This window comes from Zonotrichia leucophrys, chromosome 23, assembly GCF_028769735.1.
Source record: "Zonotrichia leucophrys gambelii isolate GWCS_2022_RI chromosome 23, RI_Zleu_2.0, whole genome shotgun sequence".
NCBI lineage: Eukaryota > Metazoa > Chordata > Aves > Passeriformes > Passerellidae > Zonotrichia > Zonotrichia leucophrys.
Window position 1 is genome coordinate 834,701 of NC_088192.1, and position 15,202 is coordinate 849,902.

General features: G+C 53.9%; 1 protein-coding gene across 2 annotated transcripts; it reads right to left on the bottom strand.

The window, feature by feature from the left end:
* Positions 1–2,998: 2,998 nt before the first annotated feature.
* LDLRAP1 (low density lipoprotein receptor adaptor protein 1) lies at positions 2,999–13,593 on the bottom strand. 2 transcript variants are annotated; one of them, XM_064731468.1, is made up of 9 exons: positions 13,402–13,593; positions 12,054–12,196; positions 10,225–10,337; positions 9,168–9,282; positions 7,270–7,342; positions 7,099–7,182; positions 6,594–6,721; positions 5,589–5,623; positions 2,999–4,573 (listed from the first exon to the last, which is right to left on the bottom strand). In XM_064731468.1, the coding sequence occupies exons 1-9, from the start codon at positions 13,484–13,486 to the stop codon at positions 4,435–4,437; spliced, it is 915 nt and encodes a 304-aa protein (XP_064587538.1). In that variant the 5' UTR covers positions 13,487–13,593; the 3' UTR covers positions 2,999–4,434. The 2 variants fall into 2 exon arrangements, with proteins under 2 accessions (XP_064587538.1, XP_064587537.1); XM_064731467.1 differs by having other exon boundaries at positions 6,594–6,724; positions 13,402–13,592.
* Positions 13,594–15,202: the final 1,609 nt, after the last annotated feature.

Sequence of the window (15,202 nt, forward strand, 5' to 3'; positions counted from 1 at the left end):
TTGAGATTGGAATGGAAAAAAACACATTTCTGTTCCTCCCAGCGAGTTTGTTTCTCACGTGTGACAGCTCGGAGCGTGCAGCACTCGAGTTTTGCTGTGATTAAAGTGAAGGAATCTTTTAAAAGTGGGAATCTGTGACTGCTCCAGCCCAAAATTCAGCGATGGTGGGAGCAAAACACCTGGGTGTTCTCTCCCCCATTGCCTTTAAATGTCAAGCAGCTGCTGGAGTTGTTTTTTGGGGGATCATGGAATGGTTTGGGTGGGAAGGGACCTTAAAAATCATCTCATTCTGACCCCTGGGTGGGCAGGGACAGCTCCCACTGCCCCAGGTGCTCCAGCCTGGCCTGGGCCACTGCCAGGGACCAGGGGCAGAGGATTTCTCCTTAATATTTCATCTAATCCCACTTTCTTTGAGCTTTCACCCATCCCTTTTGTCCTGTCCAGCAGGAATTTGGAAAGAATAAAATAGAAATAAACCCATAAACCCAGCTGAGAATCAAACAAGAATGTTCCTGATCTTCTATTGGATTTGCAGGGTGCCCTGATGAAGGAAGGAATGGTGACTCTGACTCCAGGCTCTCAGAATTCTATTCTATTCTATTCTATTCTATTCTATTCTATTCTATTCTATTCTATTCTATTCTATTCTATTCTATTCTATTCTATTCTATTCTATTCTCTGGATATTTACAAAAGGCTAAAAAGATAATAATGAAAACTTGTGACTCTTTCCACAGCCCTGACACAGCTTGGCACCAATTGGCCAAAGAGTGAAAACAACTCACATGAAACCAATGAAACAATCACCTGTGGGTAAACAATCCCCAAACACATTCCAAGGCAGCAAAACACAGGAGAAGCAGATCAGATAATTATGGTTTTACTTTTTAAACACATTCCAAAGGAGCAAAACACAGGAGAAGCAAATGAGATAAGAATTGTTTTCCTTTTTCTCTGAGGCTTCTCAGCTTCCCAGGAGCGAAATCCTGGGCAAAGGGATTTTTTCCAGAAAATATGAATGTGACAATCTCCCCTTGCTGCTTTTTCCTGGTCCAGGAGAGTTTCCAGCAGCTGCAGTGGACAGAAATCCCCCAGTTTCACATGGAATAACTCCTGAACCAGAGGAGAAATCTCTGACTCCAGAGCAAGCCTGGAGCCCCTCCTGCCTGGACAACAAAAGCAATTGCTCCCTTTGGGTCTCCCTGTAGGTATTGCACTGATGGAGAAGGTGCTCTGTATTCTCTTGTTTATTTGCAAAAAAAAGGTTAAAAAAACCCAAACCTCTATTAAAATGCTGCACCTCTGGGAGTGCCGTGAGAGGAGTGAGATGTGACTCCAGCAGGGAAGTGATCAGCCTGCAATAATTTAGATGTTCTGTTGCTATGGATACTTTCTTTAAGTGAAGCATACCATTATAATTTAAATTTCCAGTAACTCACAAAAAAAAAAAAATCACATTAAAAGTAATAAAAAATGCCAGAGACGCAAGTGTTTTATTCCTTGCTGTCAGTTTGATTGGAGCTGTGACAGCCCTGGAGAAGGGATAAAATTGGCACTTGGGAGCAGATTCCAGTCTTTACTCATTTGCTGCATTAATTACACCTGGGAATGGGGGCTGTGACCGAGGAGGAGCTGGTGACAGGCTGGGAATGGGGATGGGACAATGGGAATGACACTGGGAGAGGGGAGATGGGACACTGGGAATGGGGATGGGACAATGGGAATGACACTGGGAGAGGGGATGGGATACTGGGATGGGACACTGGGAATGGGGGCACTAGGAGTGACACTGGGAATGGGGATGGGACACTGGGAATGAGGATGGGACACTGGGAATGACACTGGGAGAGGGGATGGGATACTGGGAATGGGACACTGGGAATGGGGACACTGGGAGTGGGGATGGGATACTGGGAATGGGGGCACTGGGAATGGGGATGGGACAATGGGATTGAGGATGGGAGTGACTGGGAACTGGGATGGGACACTGGGAATGGGGATATGACACTGGGAGAGGGGATGGGACACTGGGATTGACACTGGGAATGAGGATGGGACAATGGGAATGACACTGGGAGAGGGGATGGGATACTGGGATTGGGGATGTGACACTGGGAATGGGGATAGGGCACTGGGAGTGACACGGATTGAGGATGGGACACTGGGATTGACTCTAGGAGTGACTCTGGGAACTGGGATGTGACACTGGGAATGGCACTGGGAGAGGGGGACACTGGAAATGGGGATAGGACAATGGGAATGGGACACTGGGATGTGACACTGGGAGAGGGGATGTGATACTGGGAATAGGGATGGGAACACTCGGATGGGACACTGGGAGCGAGGGTGTGACACTGGGAACTGGGATGTGACACTGGGATTGACACTGGGAGTGAGGGTGTGACACTGGGAACTGGGATGTGACACTGGGATTGACACTGGGAGTGAGGGTGTGACACTGGGAATGGGGATGGGACACTGGGATTGACTCTGGGATTGTGTCCCTGTGTGTCCCCTCCAGTGCCACAGCAGCCCCCGGGAGCAGAGCCCAGCTCAGCCCCCCTGGAATCACCCCCAGGACCTTTCTGATCCCATCCTGCCACACCAGGGCCAGGCACCACCCAGAGACACAGAAACCACCACAGGAACCACGGGGGAAAGAAATAAAATCACCCAGCACAGAGCCTGCAAAAAAAAAATGGCAGAGTTTTTATTCCCCTCAGTGCAGAAAATTCTTTACAGCATCAGGTTCTCTTAAAAAAAAAAAAATAAAATAAAACAAAACAAAACACTCTGGACACACAGAGATAGTGTTGTGAATGTCAGGATGTGCTGCTCTAGGAAAGGACAGGGGAATCCTCACCCTCCATCCCAGGTTCCAGAGGAGAGCAGGATGTGTTCCTCACCCTCCATCCCAGGGGATCAGGATGAGTTCCTCACCCTCCATCCCCGGGGATCAGGATGAGTTCCTCGCCCTCCATCCTGGGTTCCAGAGAGCAGGATGTGTTCCTCACCCATCCCAGGGGATCAGGATGAGTTCCTCACCCTCCATCCCAGGTTCTTGGGAAAGCAGGATGTGCTCCTCACCCATCCCAGGGTCCTGGGCAGAGCTGCTGCCCCCAGAACTGAGGCACCCATGGGCACAGCCCTGCCAGGACCTGGAACTGCTCTGAGCTGCTCCCTGCAGAGCCCACAGAGCACAGGTTCCATCAGAGAGACCCCCAACACCTTCCCACACTCACACTTTGGGGGAAAATCATCTCCAACCTAAGGCAGAGCCACTCAGCTGCTCCCTAATGAACCCTTGCAGCTGACTCAGAGGGTTTTCCTTCCTTCCTGTGAGCAGTTCTGAGGGAGTTCTAAAGAGCTATCAGGGGAATGAATTAGTGCTTCAAACCCGAGTTACAAATCTATAAAACAGATTAGTACACTTCACGTAAGGCCACAAACACTGAGAGGTGTCAGTGAGGCTGTTTGGGATGGTTAAACCCAATCTTGAGTTAGCACAAGCTGTGCCTCCATGGCTGGTTCAAGCCCCAGGGGTAGATGGAGCTTCCTGAGGCCCCTGGAGCTGTCAGGGACAGGGGTGGGAGCACCACTGGGCACCAGGAGCTGCTGCCTGACCTGACCCCATCCCATCCCATCCCATCCCATCCCATCCCAACCCCTGGGCTTTGGGGCAGGAGGAGTCCTGGCCAGGCAAACCTGCAGGGCCCAGCTGGGAACGTGGAGCTGTGCTCATGCTGCCCTTCCCAGCAGAATCCAAAACCAAACCTTTGCTCCCTGCTGGTTTTGCTGTTAAAGCCAACTTTGGAGTTTGGGGCCTGGAGCCAGCCTGGAGCCAGAGCTGCAGCACTGCCAGGGGGGCTCTTTTTGGGTGAGAAGCTTCTGAGGAGAGCTCCAGGCACTGCCCACCCTGACACTCCGAGCGCTGCTTTCAGTCCAAGCGTTAAAGTGCAAAACTTCTTTGAGTTACAAAAGTCTTTGGGTTAAACAGGAGCTGGGAGCCGCTGGGGTGAGTGAGAGCTGTGAGAGTGCCACAGGCACAACGCACCAGCTCTGCTCCCTCTGTGACTGCTGTGCTGTCACAGTGCCAGCAGCTGCTGCAGATCCTCCCTGGCCACGCGGGTGCTGTGCTGTGCCACCCTTGGTGACACCCAGAGCTGTGTCTGCACCCCAGGCTGGGTGCATTGGTGACACCCACAGCTGTGTCTGCACCCACAGAGCCTTGTGGTGGTGCCTGCAGGAGGAGCAGCCCCACACCTCTTGTAAACTGTGAGTAAATCGGTCCAAGAGCATCCTGTGGTTTGGGTAAGAGCAAGGTACAAAACTCCACGCTGGGTTTCTGAAGCTTTGGTCTGAGCTGGGCTGTGGCACCCGGCAGTGAGGGAGCCCTGGAGGGTCCCAGAGGGGCTCGGGGAGGGTTGGGGGCCCTCAGAACATGAAGAGATCGTCCTGCTCAGCCGGGCTGGGCTCCAGCTGGCCCCAGTGCAGGGGGGACAGAGCCTCCGCAGCCTCCTGCGCCGACAGCCCCGTGTCCAGCTCCTGGGGATTGGTCCTGGACTGCGCCAGCCTGGGCACAGGGACGGGAAACAGAGAAACAGTGAGGGAAATAAATACAGAGAGATGCAGAGAGTGAAATAAATACAGAGAAACAGTGAGGGAAATAAATACAGAGAAACAGTGAGGGAAATAAATACAGAGAAATGCAGAGAGTGAACTAAATACAGAGAAACGCACAGAGTGAAAAATACAGAGAAACAGTGAGTGAAATAAACACAGAGAAATGCAGTGAGTGAAATAAATACAGAGTAATGCAGAGAGTGAAATAAACACAGAGAAATGCACAGAGTGAACTAAATACAGAGAAATGCACAGAGTAAAATAAATACAGAGCAATACAGAGAGTAAATGAAACAGAGTGAAACAAGAGTGAAAATAAATACAGAGTAATGCACGGAGTAAAATAAACACAGAGTAATGCACAGAGTAAATAAACACGGAGTAATACACAGAGTAAATAAATACAGAGAATTATTACTTATTATTAAACAAGCCATTATAAAGTGAGCCAATTATTAACAGCAGGATGCTGGGGCTGTCCTGCTAACTGCAGGAAGATGTGAGTTGAGAATTACCTCGAGGCGGGCTAGAGTTGAGAATACTGAGAAAGTGCCCAGACATCATCACCCTAGAATACAGAGAACAAGTTGCAAGGACTGACATAAACATTTAGAGACATGCACAAGTAAAATAATATTATGTTGCAATTCAGAGTAATGCACAGAGTAAAATAAATAGAGAATAATACAGAGAGTAATGCACAGAGTGAAACAGAGAGTAAAATAAACACAGAGTAATGCACGGAGTAAAATAAACACAGAGTAATGCACAGAGTAAAATAAACACGGAGTAATACACGGAGTAAAATAAATACAGAGTAATTATTTTACTTATTATTAACACACAGCCATTATTAAGAGCCATTATTAACAGCCAGGGCTCTGGGGCTGCTCCCCTGCTGAACTGCAGGGAAGGATGAGAGTTTGAGAATTACCTCGAGGGCGGGCTGAGAGTTTGAGAATTACCTTGAGAACGCCTCGTCCAGACCATCATCCATCTCCTTTGTGGAGAGATCAAAAGAGAGACAAGTAGTTGCTAAGAGAGCTGCACAAAAGTGCATTTAGAGACCTGGCTCTGCACTCACACAAAGAAATATCTCTGTCTGTTGGGTGCTGAGTGCCTCAGCCACCTCCCCTGCAATCTGCAGGGAAAGGGGAACTCGGGGGCTTGGCCCTTCCTGCACCTAAAGGGGATGAGCCTGCCCCAGATCCACCCAGGAGAGCAGCAGGGATGGGAATCACCCCCAAAGGAACTGATCCTGTACCCCCAGATCCATCCAGGAGAGCAGCAGGGATGGGAATCACCCAAAGGAATGACCTGCACCCCCAGATCCACCCAGGAGAGCAGCAGGGATGGGAATCACCCCAAAGGAACTGATCCTGCACCCCCAGATCCATCCAGGAGAGCAGCAGGGATGGGAATCACCCCCAAAGGAACTGATCCTGCACCCCCAGATCCATCCAGGAGGGCAGCAGGGATGGGAATCACCCCAAATCACCCCCAAAGGAACTGATCCTGCACCCCCAGATCCATCCAGGAGAGCAGCAGGGATGGGAATCACCCCAAAGGAACTGATCCTGCACCCCCAGATCCACCCAGGAGGGCAGATGGGATGGGAATCACCCCCAAAGGAACTGATCCTGTACCCCCAGATCCACCCAGGAGAGCAGCAGGGATGGGAATCACCCCAAAGGAACTGATCCTGCACCCCCAGATCCATCCAGGAGGGCAGCAGGGATGGGAATCACCCCCAAATCACCCCCAGAGGGGCTGAGCGTGCCCCAGCTCCACCCAGGAGAGCAGCACATGTTATTTATTTCAGCACAGGGATGGAATTCCCTCCCTGGCCCTCCCAGCCCTGCTGCCAGGAGGGAGCTGACCCTGAGCTGTGATCCCTCCCTGAGCAGCCCAGGCCCCCCAGAGCTCCCAGTTTGCCCCAGTTTGGCCCAGTTCCCCCGGCTGTCCCTTACCCACTCCAGGTTGTTGTTGACAGAGGCATTGCTGGGCCCAAAGCTGCTGTTGTCCAGCGCTGGGGGCTCGGGGCTGCTGCCCAGGGGGGCCCTGCCCGGCTCCTCCAGGTCCAGCAGCTTCCCCAGGGCTGCTGTGAGGGCAGAGAAACAGAGAAACACCCAAACCTCCCTGCTGGAATCCCCTCCCTGCATCCAACCCCTGCAGGACGCACCCACATCTGGGCCCTGAGCACACTCAGGTGTCACAGACACATTTCATGGAAATTCCTTTCCTCGGGATTTCTCCTCCTGAGAAGCTGAGAGGCCTCAGGAACAAAATGTGAACAATGGTTATCTGCTGCTGTAGGATGCAACAGTGGATCTGGGATTGGTCTCATGGGGTTGTTTCTAATTAACGGCCAATCACAGTCAGCTAGATTAGACTCTGTCCGAGCCACAAGCCTTTGTTATCATTCCTGCTCAGGGACAATTCCCCACGCCAGGCCCTGCCCTGTGCCTCACTCACCTGTGCCAGGGTGGGCAGGAGCTCCTGAGCTGGGGCTGCTCGTCCCTTCTGCTGCCAGGATGGACCTTTCCCTCTTCTCCTTCTCTGCACAACAGGAGAGGCCCTGAACCCCTGCCTGCAGGGACAGGGACAGCGGGGACAGCAGGGACAGGGACACAAACTCCAACTCACCTTCCTTTGCTGCCTGCCAGAACTCAAAGGCCAGCCTGAAAGCCTGGGCCACGGTCAGGGTGACAGCCTGGGCCTGGGGACACACAGCAGGACAGGATGAGAGCTCTGAGATCAATCAATGAGATCAATGACATCACTGAGATCAATCAATGAAACCTCTGAAATCACTGAGATCACTGAAATCACTGAGATCAATCACTGACATCACTGAGATCAATTAATGAAACCTCTGAAATCACTGAGATCTCTGAAATCACTGAAATCCCTGAGATCAATCACTGAGACCACTGAGATCACTGAAATTACTGAGATCAACCACTGAAATTACTGAGATCAATTAATGAAACCAATGAAATCACTGAGATCAGTCACTGAAACCTCTGAAATTACTGAGATCATTGAAACCACTGAAATCCATTATATCAATCACTGAAATTACTGAGATGACTGAAACTACTGAGATCAATCACTGAGACCTCTGAGATAAATCACTGAAATCCCTGAAATTACTGAGATAAATCACTGAAACCACTGTGATCAATTGTTGAGATCTCTGAAACCAATCACTGAAATTATTGAAAGCACTGGCAGCCCCCAGGGACATGGGGCACAGCACCCCCAAAACCAGGCAGGGGGACAAGGGGACCCCAAAGGTAAACAGGGGGACAAGGGGACCCCAGAACCAGCAGTGCCAGTCAAGGCTGGCACCAGGAGGGCTCACTTGGATATTTGAGCTCTTTACATCCCTGATGGGAGTGCAAATGCTTTATGGCAAAAAGAAAAAAAAAACCCCTTAAATATGGTAATTAAGTATGAAACTCCTCACAGCTGTTTACAATTTAAGCTGTCACATCTGAATCAAGTTTAATAGGCCCAGCCACTGTTGAGAATTACCCAGGAACTAAAAATATGGGCTAATTACATGGCAGTGCCTGGGAGCTGTGGTGCACCCAGAGCCCCTGCCCTGGCTCCAGGCTGGGAGCAGGGATCACCTCAGCAGCAGGATCTTCCTGCACTTCACACAGCAGGAAAAAGGAAATTATCCCCAGTTTTTCTGCCACAAAAGGCTTTGGAGAACTTTATTTGCAGGGGGATGCACCGAGCTGATGCAGCACTGAGATAATTCCTTTAGCAGCAGGAAGATTTAAATTTTAATTTGCAGAGCGAGGCTTTATCTCGGCCCTGCCAGGATGGGAGCACAGGAGAGACAACTTGTGGCTGCCATTATTGTCCCCAGGGGGAAAAATGGAGCTGGGAGAGGCAGGGAATGTGAACAGAGCTCCAGGCACGGGGATGCTGCTGGGACCAGGCTCACCAGGTCACTGAAACAGCAGGGAAAGGTCCAGGAGGGCTCAGAGCAGAGAGATGGATTTGGGAAAGAGTCTGGGATGGGCTCTGAGCCCACCTCAATTCCTTCCCACAGCCAAATCTGGGCTCTGAGCCCCCTTCCCAGCCCAGGGCAGCCTCTCCTGATGTCACAGACATCTTTATGGAAAATCCTTTCCTTGGGATTTTTATCTCCTGAGAAGCTGAGAGGCCTCAGGAACAAAATGCAAACATTGATTATCTGCTGCTGTGGAATGCAACAGGTGCATCTGGGATTGGTCTCATGGGGTTGTTTCTGATTAATGGCCAATCACAGCCCAGCTGTCCAGACTGTCTCAGTCAGTCACAAGCTGATGTTATCTGTAACACAAATGATATCATTCTTTCTTTTTCTATTCTTAGCCAGCCTGCTGATGAAATCCTTTCTTCTATTCTTTTAGTATCATTTTAACGTATTATATATAATAAAATAATAAATCAATTGATAAATAAAACATGGAGTCAGATCCTCATCTCTTCCCTCATCCTGGCAGCCCAGTGAGCACGGTCCCCTCCTGCCTGCCCTCACTGACCATTTTCCTCTTGGGGCACAGGAAGGCGTGGCACTCGAGGCTCTCGCTGTGCTGGCTCTGCGCGATGTAGGCGAACACTTTGTCGTGGGCCCTGTCTGCGGTGCAGTACGAGATCCTGGAACACACAAACGGCCCTGGCTGGGCTCCGGGGCTGCCACAGGGGCTGCAGGGCACGGGGAGGGCACCAGGGTGGGCTGGGCAGGGGGAGAAACCGGGGGGTGACATCCATGGGCAACACGGGGAGAAGGGAAGGGAAGGGAAGGGAAGGGAAGGGAAGGGAAGGGAAGGGAAGGGAAGGGAAGGGAAGGGAAGAGAAGAGAAGAGAAGGGAAGAGAAGAGAAGAGAAGAGAAGAGAAGAGAAGAGAAGAAGAGAGAGAAGAGAAGAGAAGAGAAGAGAAGAGAAGAGAAGAGAAGAGAGAAGAGAAGAGAAGAGAAGAGAAGAGAAGAGAAAAAAGCAAAAGAGAGAAAAAAGCAAAAGAGAGAAAAAAGCAAAAGAGAGAAGAGAAGAGAAGAGAGCTAAGAAAAAACAAAAGAGCAAAGGAAAAAGAAAAGAAAAGAGAAAAGAAGTGAGAGAAAAGAAAAAGAGGAGAAGAGAAAAAAGAGAAGAGAGAAAAGAGAAAAGAGAAAAGAAAAAAGAAAAGAGAAAAGAAGAGAAAAGAAAAAAGAAGAGAAAAGAAGAGAGAAAAGAAGAAGATAAGAGAAAAGAAAAAGAGAAAAGATAAAAGGAGAAAAGAAAAAGAAAAAAAAAGAGAAAAGAAGAGAAAAGAGAGGAAGAGGAATGTCTTTTCCACCCTGTGAGACAGGACAGGCTGGAGCAGGGGATGCTCCCAGCACAGCAGCATCTCACACTGCTCTTCCTCAGAAGGTTTCCCTGGAGGATGAGGAAGGAGAAAGGAGCTGTTCCCAGCCTGGCATTCCAGGCTCAGGGCAGGGGCAGGAGGTGATGCAGGGGTGCCCAGGCCGGGCTGGGAGCCAGGTTTGGGGTTTGCAGATGCCCAGGATGCTCCCCGAGCTCAGGGCACGTGGGAGGGAGGCCCAGCACAGCCCCAGCACCCACCTGTAGATGGAGATGTTCTCGATGAGCTCGCTGCTCCTGCCGTCCCTGAGCACAATCCCCCGCGGCGACACCTTCAGCGTCACCTTCTGCAGCTTCTTCCCACTGGCCTTGGCCTGGGAGAGGGACAGGGGCAGGGAGAACCCCGGGCTTTGACCACGGGCACCCCCAGAGGTGTGGGAGCAGCTGGGGACGCGCTCAGCAGGGCTGGGAATTGGGGGATGGCTGGGAATGGGCTGGGAATGAGGGGAATGGCTGGGAATGGGCTGGGAATGAGGGGAATGGCTGGGAATGTTCTGGAGAAGGGCTGGGAATCAGGAGAATGTACTGGAGGAGGGCTGGGGATTGGGGGATGGCTGGGAATGGGCTGGGAATCAAGGGAATGGCTGGGAATGTTCTGGAGAAGGGCTGGGAATTGGGGGAATGAACTGAAGGAGGGCTGGGAATTGGGGGATGGCTGGGAATGGGCTGGGAATCAGGGGAATGGCTGGGAATGGGCTGGGAATCAGGGGAATGGCTGGGAATGGGCTGGAGAAGGGCTGGGAATTGGGGGAATGAACTGAAGGAGGGCTGGGGATTTGGGGAATGGCTGGGAATGGGCTGGGAAAGGGCTGGGAATTGGGGGAATGAACTGAAGGAGGGCTGGGAATTGGGGGATGGCTGGGAATGGGCTGGGAATCAGGGGATGGCTGGGAATGTTCTGGACAAGGGCAGGGAATTGGGGGAATGAACTGAAGGAGGGCTGGGGATCAGGGGATGGCTGGGAATGGGCTGGGAATCAGGGGAATGGCTGGGAATGTTCTGGAGAAGGGCTGGGAATCGGGGGAATGTACTGGAGGAGGGCTGGGAATTGGGGGAATGAACTGAAGGAGGGCTGGGGATCAGGGGATGGCTGGGAATGGGCTGGGAATTGGGGGATCCAGGAATTCCACCCCTCTGAGGTCAGTGGGACAGAGGCTGTGCTGGCTGCTCCTGTCCTGCTCCTGTCCCTCTGTGCCCCCCAAATCCTGGAAGGGAAGCCCAGAGCAGCCCTGGCCACGCTCCAAACCTGTCCCTGCCCTGACCCAGCCCGGGGCAGGCTGCCTGCAGCAGGTCAGAGCCTCCTCACACACCCCAGCTTATCACAGCAGCTCAGCACGCTCCAGCCTGGCCCAGAGAGCCCCATCCCACAGCTGGGCTGGAACCAGGGGCTGCCAGAGCCTGGAAATGTCTGCAGTGCCACCCACAGCCCTGGAGGGGCTGCAACCCCAATTCCCCTGGAGCTGAAATCCCAACTTCTCTGGAGCTGCAATCCCAACTTCCCCATGAGCTGTAATCCCAATGCCCTGGAGCTGAAATCCCAACTTCTCTGGAGCTGCAATCCCAACTTCCCTGGAGCTGTAATCCCAATTTCCCTCCGCAGGGACCCAAAAGTTCTGCGGGATCCCAAATCTCCAATTTCCCCTGGAGATGGAATCCTGACCCCATGGAGCTACAATCCCAATTTCCCTGGAGCTGTAACCCCAATCCCCTGGAGCTGCAAATCCCAATTGCCCTGGAACTGCAATCCTGACCCTTCCTAGAGCTGCAATCCCAATTTTCCCGGAGGTGAAATCCCAACTTCCCCATGAGCTGCAATCCTGACCCCATGGACCTGCAAATCCCCTTCCCAATCCCCTGGAGACGCAATCCCAATTTCCCTGGAGTTGAAATCCTCACCCCATGAGCAGCAAATCCCAACCCTATGGAGCTGCAACCCCCAACTTCCCTCCACTAAAACTTCTCCCCGTGGGACCCTCCCAAGGGCCATCAGGGCCACCTGGGGACACCTGGGGACAGCTGGGGACACTCACGGTGGCCACGATCCTTTTGACAGCGGCTGCAGAGAGCTCCTCTCCCTTGGGCTGCTCCACCAGGGTCATGCCCAGGTACTTGAGGCTGAAGAGCATCCCCTCCAGCAGCGTCTCCCTCGTGTCTGTCCAGTTCTCAGGCAGCTCTGGGGACACACGGAAGGCTCTGGAGTCACCAACTCACAGCAGCAACACTGAGGGGTTCACCTGGGAGCCTCCCCTGCAGCTCTCCAAGGCACCACAACAAACCCCAAAACCTTTTCCATGAACCACAACAAACCCCAAAACGTTTTCCACACCAAACCCTTCAGGAGCCCCCAGTTCACCTGGGAGCCCCCCCGTGCCCTGACCCTGCAAAGCCTCACCTACACAAGGAGGATAAAATGGGATTTGCTGCTAATCCCGGGCAGCTGCTGGGACCCAGGTGAGGGGAATGATCCCCCCAAGCCTGAGGAGCCCCCCAGGAGCAGAGGGCTCTGCTCTCCCCTTGGAACCCACCACGGAACTGTTCCCTGAAGAGCTGGGGGGAAAGGAGGGTTCCAAATACAGGGACAGCTGTGGGGCCAAGGTGAGAATCAGGTGGGGGTTCCTAAACCTGAAATCCCACCCAGGAGCCAGCAGGGATGGGCAGCTCGGGGGCTTTGCCCCTCCCCAGGTGTCCCACGGCCCCACAGGTGTCCCCAGGCCGGCCCGTTCGTGTCCCCCCGCTGCCCACGCCCTGTCCCGGTGTGACCCGGGCCGGGCCGGTCCCACCGGATCAGGGACAGCCGCGGGTTCGGTGTCACCGGGGGAGTTCGGGGAGGCTCCCCCGGGCCCGGTGCCCCCCCCGGCAGGGCTCGGTGGCCGCTCGCCATGGGGGCATCGATCTGCGAGCGGGACGAGGTCACAGCGTGCCCGGCGGGCTCCGGCCCTTGGCCCGGGCTGGGGGACACGGGGGGACACGGGGACACGGGGATAGGGGGACAGGGGAAGGAGCGCAAGGAGCGCAGCGGGGCGGAGCGAACAGCGCGGCAAAAAGTGGGGCTGAAAGTGAGAAAAGAGCGACGAGAGAGCGAAAGCGAAGGGAAAGAGAGAGAGCAGAGGGCCGGGGGAAGAGAGGGGACAGGGGACAGAGCGGAGCGAGGGGAAGGGACAGGGACCGGAGCGGCGGAGCGGAACCCGGAGCGGGGCCGGGAGCGGAGTGCGGGAAAGGGAGCGGGAGCCGGGGCAGGGAGCGGGGTGCGGGATGAGGGGCCCGGGGCAGAATGCGGGGTCCGGGATGGGAGCGGGGCCCGGCCGGGGCGCGGGGTAGGGATCCGGCGCTCAGGGCAGGGAGTGGGACCCGGGGCAGGGAAAGGGTCTCGGCTCTCACTCTTGTGCCGCCCGCCGGCCCAGGACGGTTTGTGCACGCTGGGGCTCCTCAGCAGGGCCCGGCCCGCGGACTTGAGCGCGTCCATCCCGGCCCGGCCCCGCCGCAAACTTTTCCTGCGGCGCCAGCGCTGACCGCGTCCGGGGGCGGGGCCATGCAAATGAGCGCTGACGTCAGCGCGCCACGCCCTGTGCCACGCCCACCCCCGCCCCGGGGCCCGGAGCGCGGCGGGGTCCCAAAAACTGCGCGGGGTCACTGAAGCTGTGCGGGGTCCACAGAGTTGTTTAGAGTTCCTAAAGCTGTCCAGGGTTCCTAAAGTTGTGTAAGGTTCCCAAAAACTCCGCGGGGACCCAAAAGTTCTGCGGGGTTCCAAAAACTCTGCAGGGTTCCTAAAGCTCCACGTGGACCCTAAAGCTCCTCGGGGTCCCTAAACCAATGCAGGGTCCCATAAATTGCCGCGGGTTCCTAAAGTTGTGCAGGGTCCCAAAAACGCCACAGGGACCTAAAAGTTCTGCGGGGTCCCAAAACCTCTGCAGGGTCCCTGAAGTTATGTGGGGTCCTCAAAACTCCACGGAGTCTCCAAAGCTCCTCGGGGGGACCTCAAAGCTGAGCAGGGTCCCCAAAACTCTGTGGGGACCCAAAAGTTCCGCAGGGTCCCTAAAGCTCCTCGGGGTCCCCAAAGTTTTTGGGACCCCTGGGTCTGACAGCACTGTGGGGACGTCACGACCCAGCCACACCCAGGGCCTGGGGGTGCCCCCCAAAATCAGGATTTGCTTCCCCCCACGATCCTGCCCCAAATCCCTCCTCCCTACACTGTGGGGTGCAGCTCTGCAGGGATCCCCCCCATTCCCCACTCAAATTCAGAGTAAGGACCCCCCTCTGCTCTCTCCATGCCCAGGTGACCCCAAAAAAGCTGAGTTTGCCCCAGGAGGGGTTTGGTGGCCCAGGCTGGGGTGGGATATTGGGGTGTCCTGTCTGAGCAGCCACCCTGGTGTCACCAAGGTGTCACCAACTGCTCTGGATGTCACTGAATGGGAGATTTCAGGCTTTCTGAAATTAAAGGATAAAAAAGAGGAGGTGAAACCCCAAAGGAAAGGGGAACAGTTTGGGAAAGGGGAGCTCAGCCCTGAGGGAGGCTCCTTCCTCCTGCAGCTCCTCCCAAAGCTTCAGGCAGGCACGGATGTGCAAACTCCCCTGGCACACCCCGAGGATGCCGCTGAGTTGGCTGGAACAGTTCTGTGCTGGCTGGAATTCCTTCTCCCAGGGTCAGAAGAGAGGGACCAGGAGTTCAGGCACTCATTTGGGTTAATTCTGCTCTTTATCACGAGGAATTCAGGCCTGTGGTAAACTGGATTAGTTTTACTGACAGCGCCGGAGCTCCCAGACTGACACCAGCACAGCTCGTTATATAACGCAGCGAAGATAAAAATACAGCAGGGTAAAACATCAGCTGGGAGAGGAAATAACTGGAGCACCCCCACTTTTAATGCATGCTGGAAAATGGGGGTGAAACCCCCGTGCTGGGGCGCTCAGGGCATCTCCTGTCCAAGCTCTGCACAAATCTGATTTATTTGTCACAGCCAGGGCAGGAGCCTGGGGAGCACCAGCACACAGGGAAATGTTAAAATATTAAAATATTAAAATAAAGACCTGAGTTTTCATGGGGAGAGCCTGCAAAGCCAGCTGCTGGTTTTTGTGATTTCCTTAGGGAAAGGTTTCAGCTCCACTTTCCCCATCCCTGCTGTGCCATCCTGTGCTGCTGGGGCAGCTTTCCCTGCCAGGCTGGGGCACAGGGGGTTTCTCG

What these genes read in the sequence shown, in the direction of transcription:
- LDLRAP1 (XM_064731467.1), bottom strand. Translation starts at nt 13,486, where the DNA reads ATGGACGCGCTCAAGTCCGCGGGCCGGGCCCTGCTGAGGAGCCCCAGC. An exon ending in CTGGCAGGCAGCAAAGGAAG is followed by an intron (nt 7,183 to 7,269) that starts GTGAGTTGGAGT and finishes CCTGTTGTGCAG; the next exon opens with AGAAGGAGAAGAGGGAAAGG. An exon ending in TCCTGCCCACCCTGGCACAG is followed by an intron (nt 6,725 to 7,098) that starts GTGAGTGAGGCA and finishes CTGCCCTCACAG; the next exon opens with CAGCCCTGGGGAAGCTGCTG.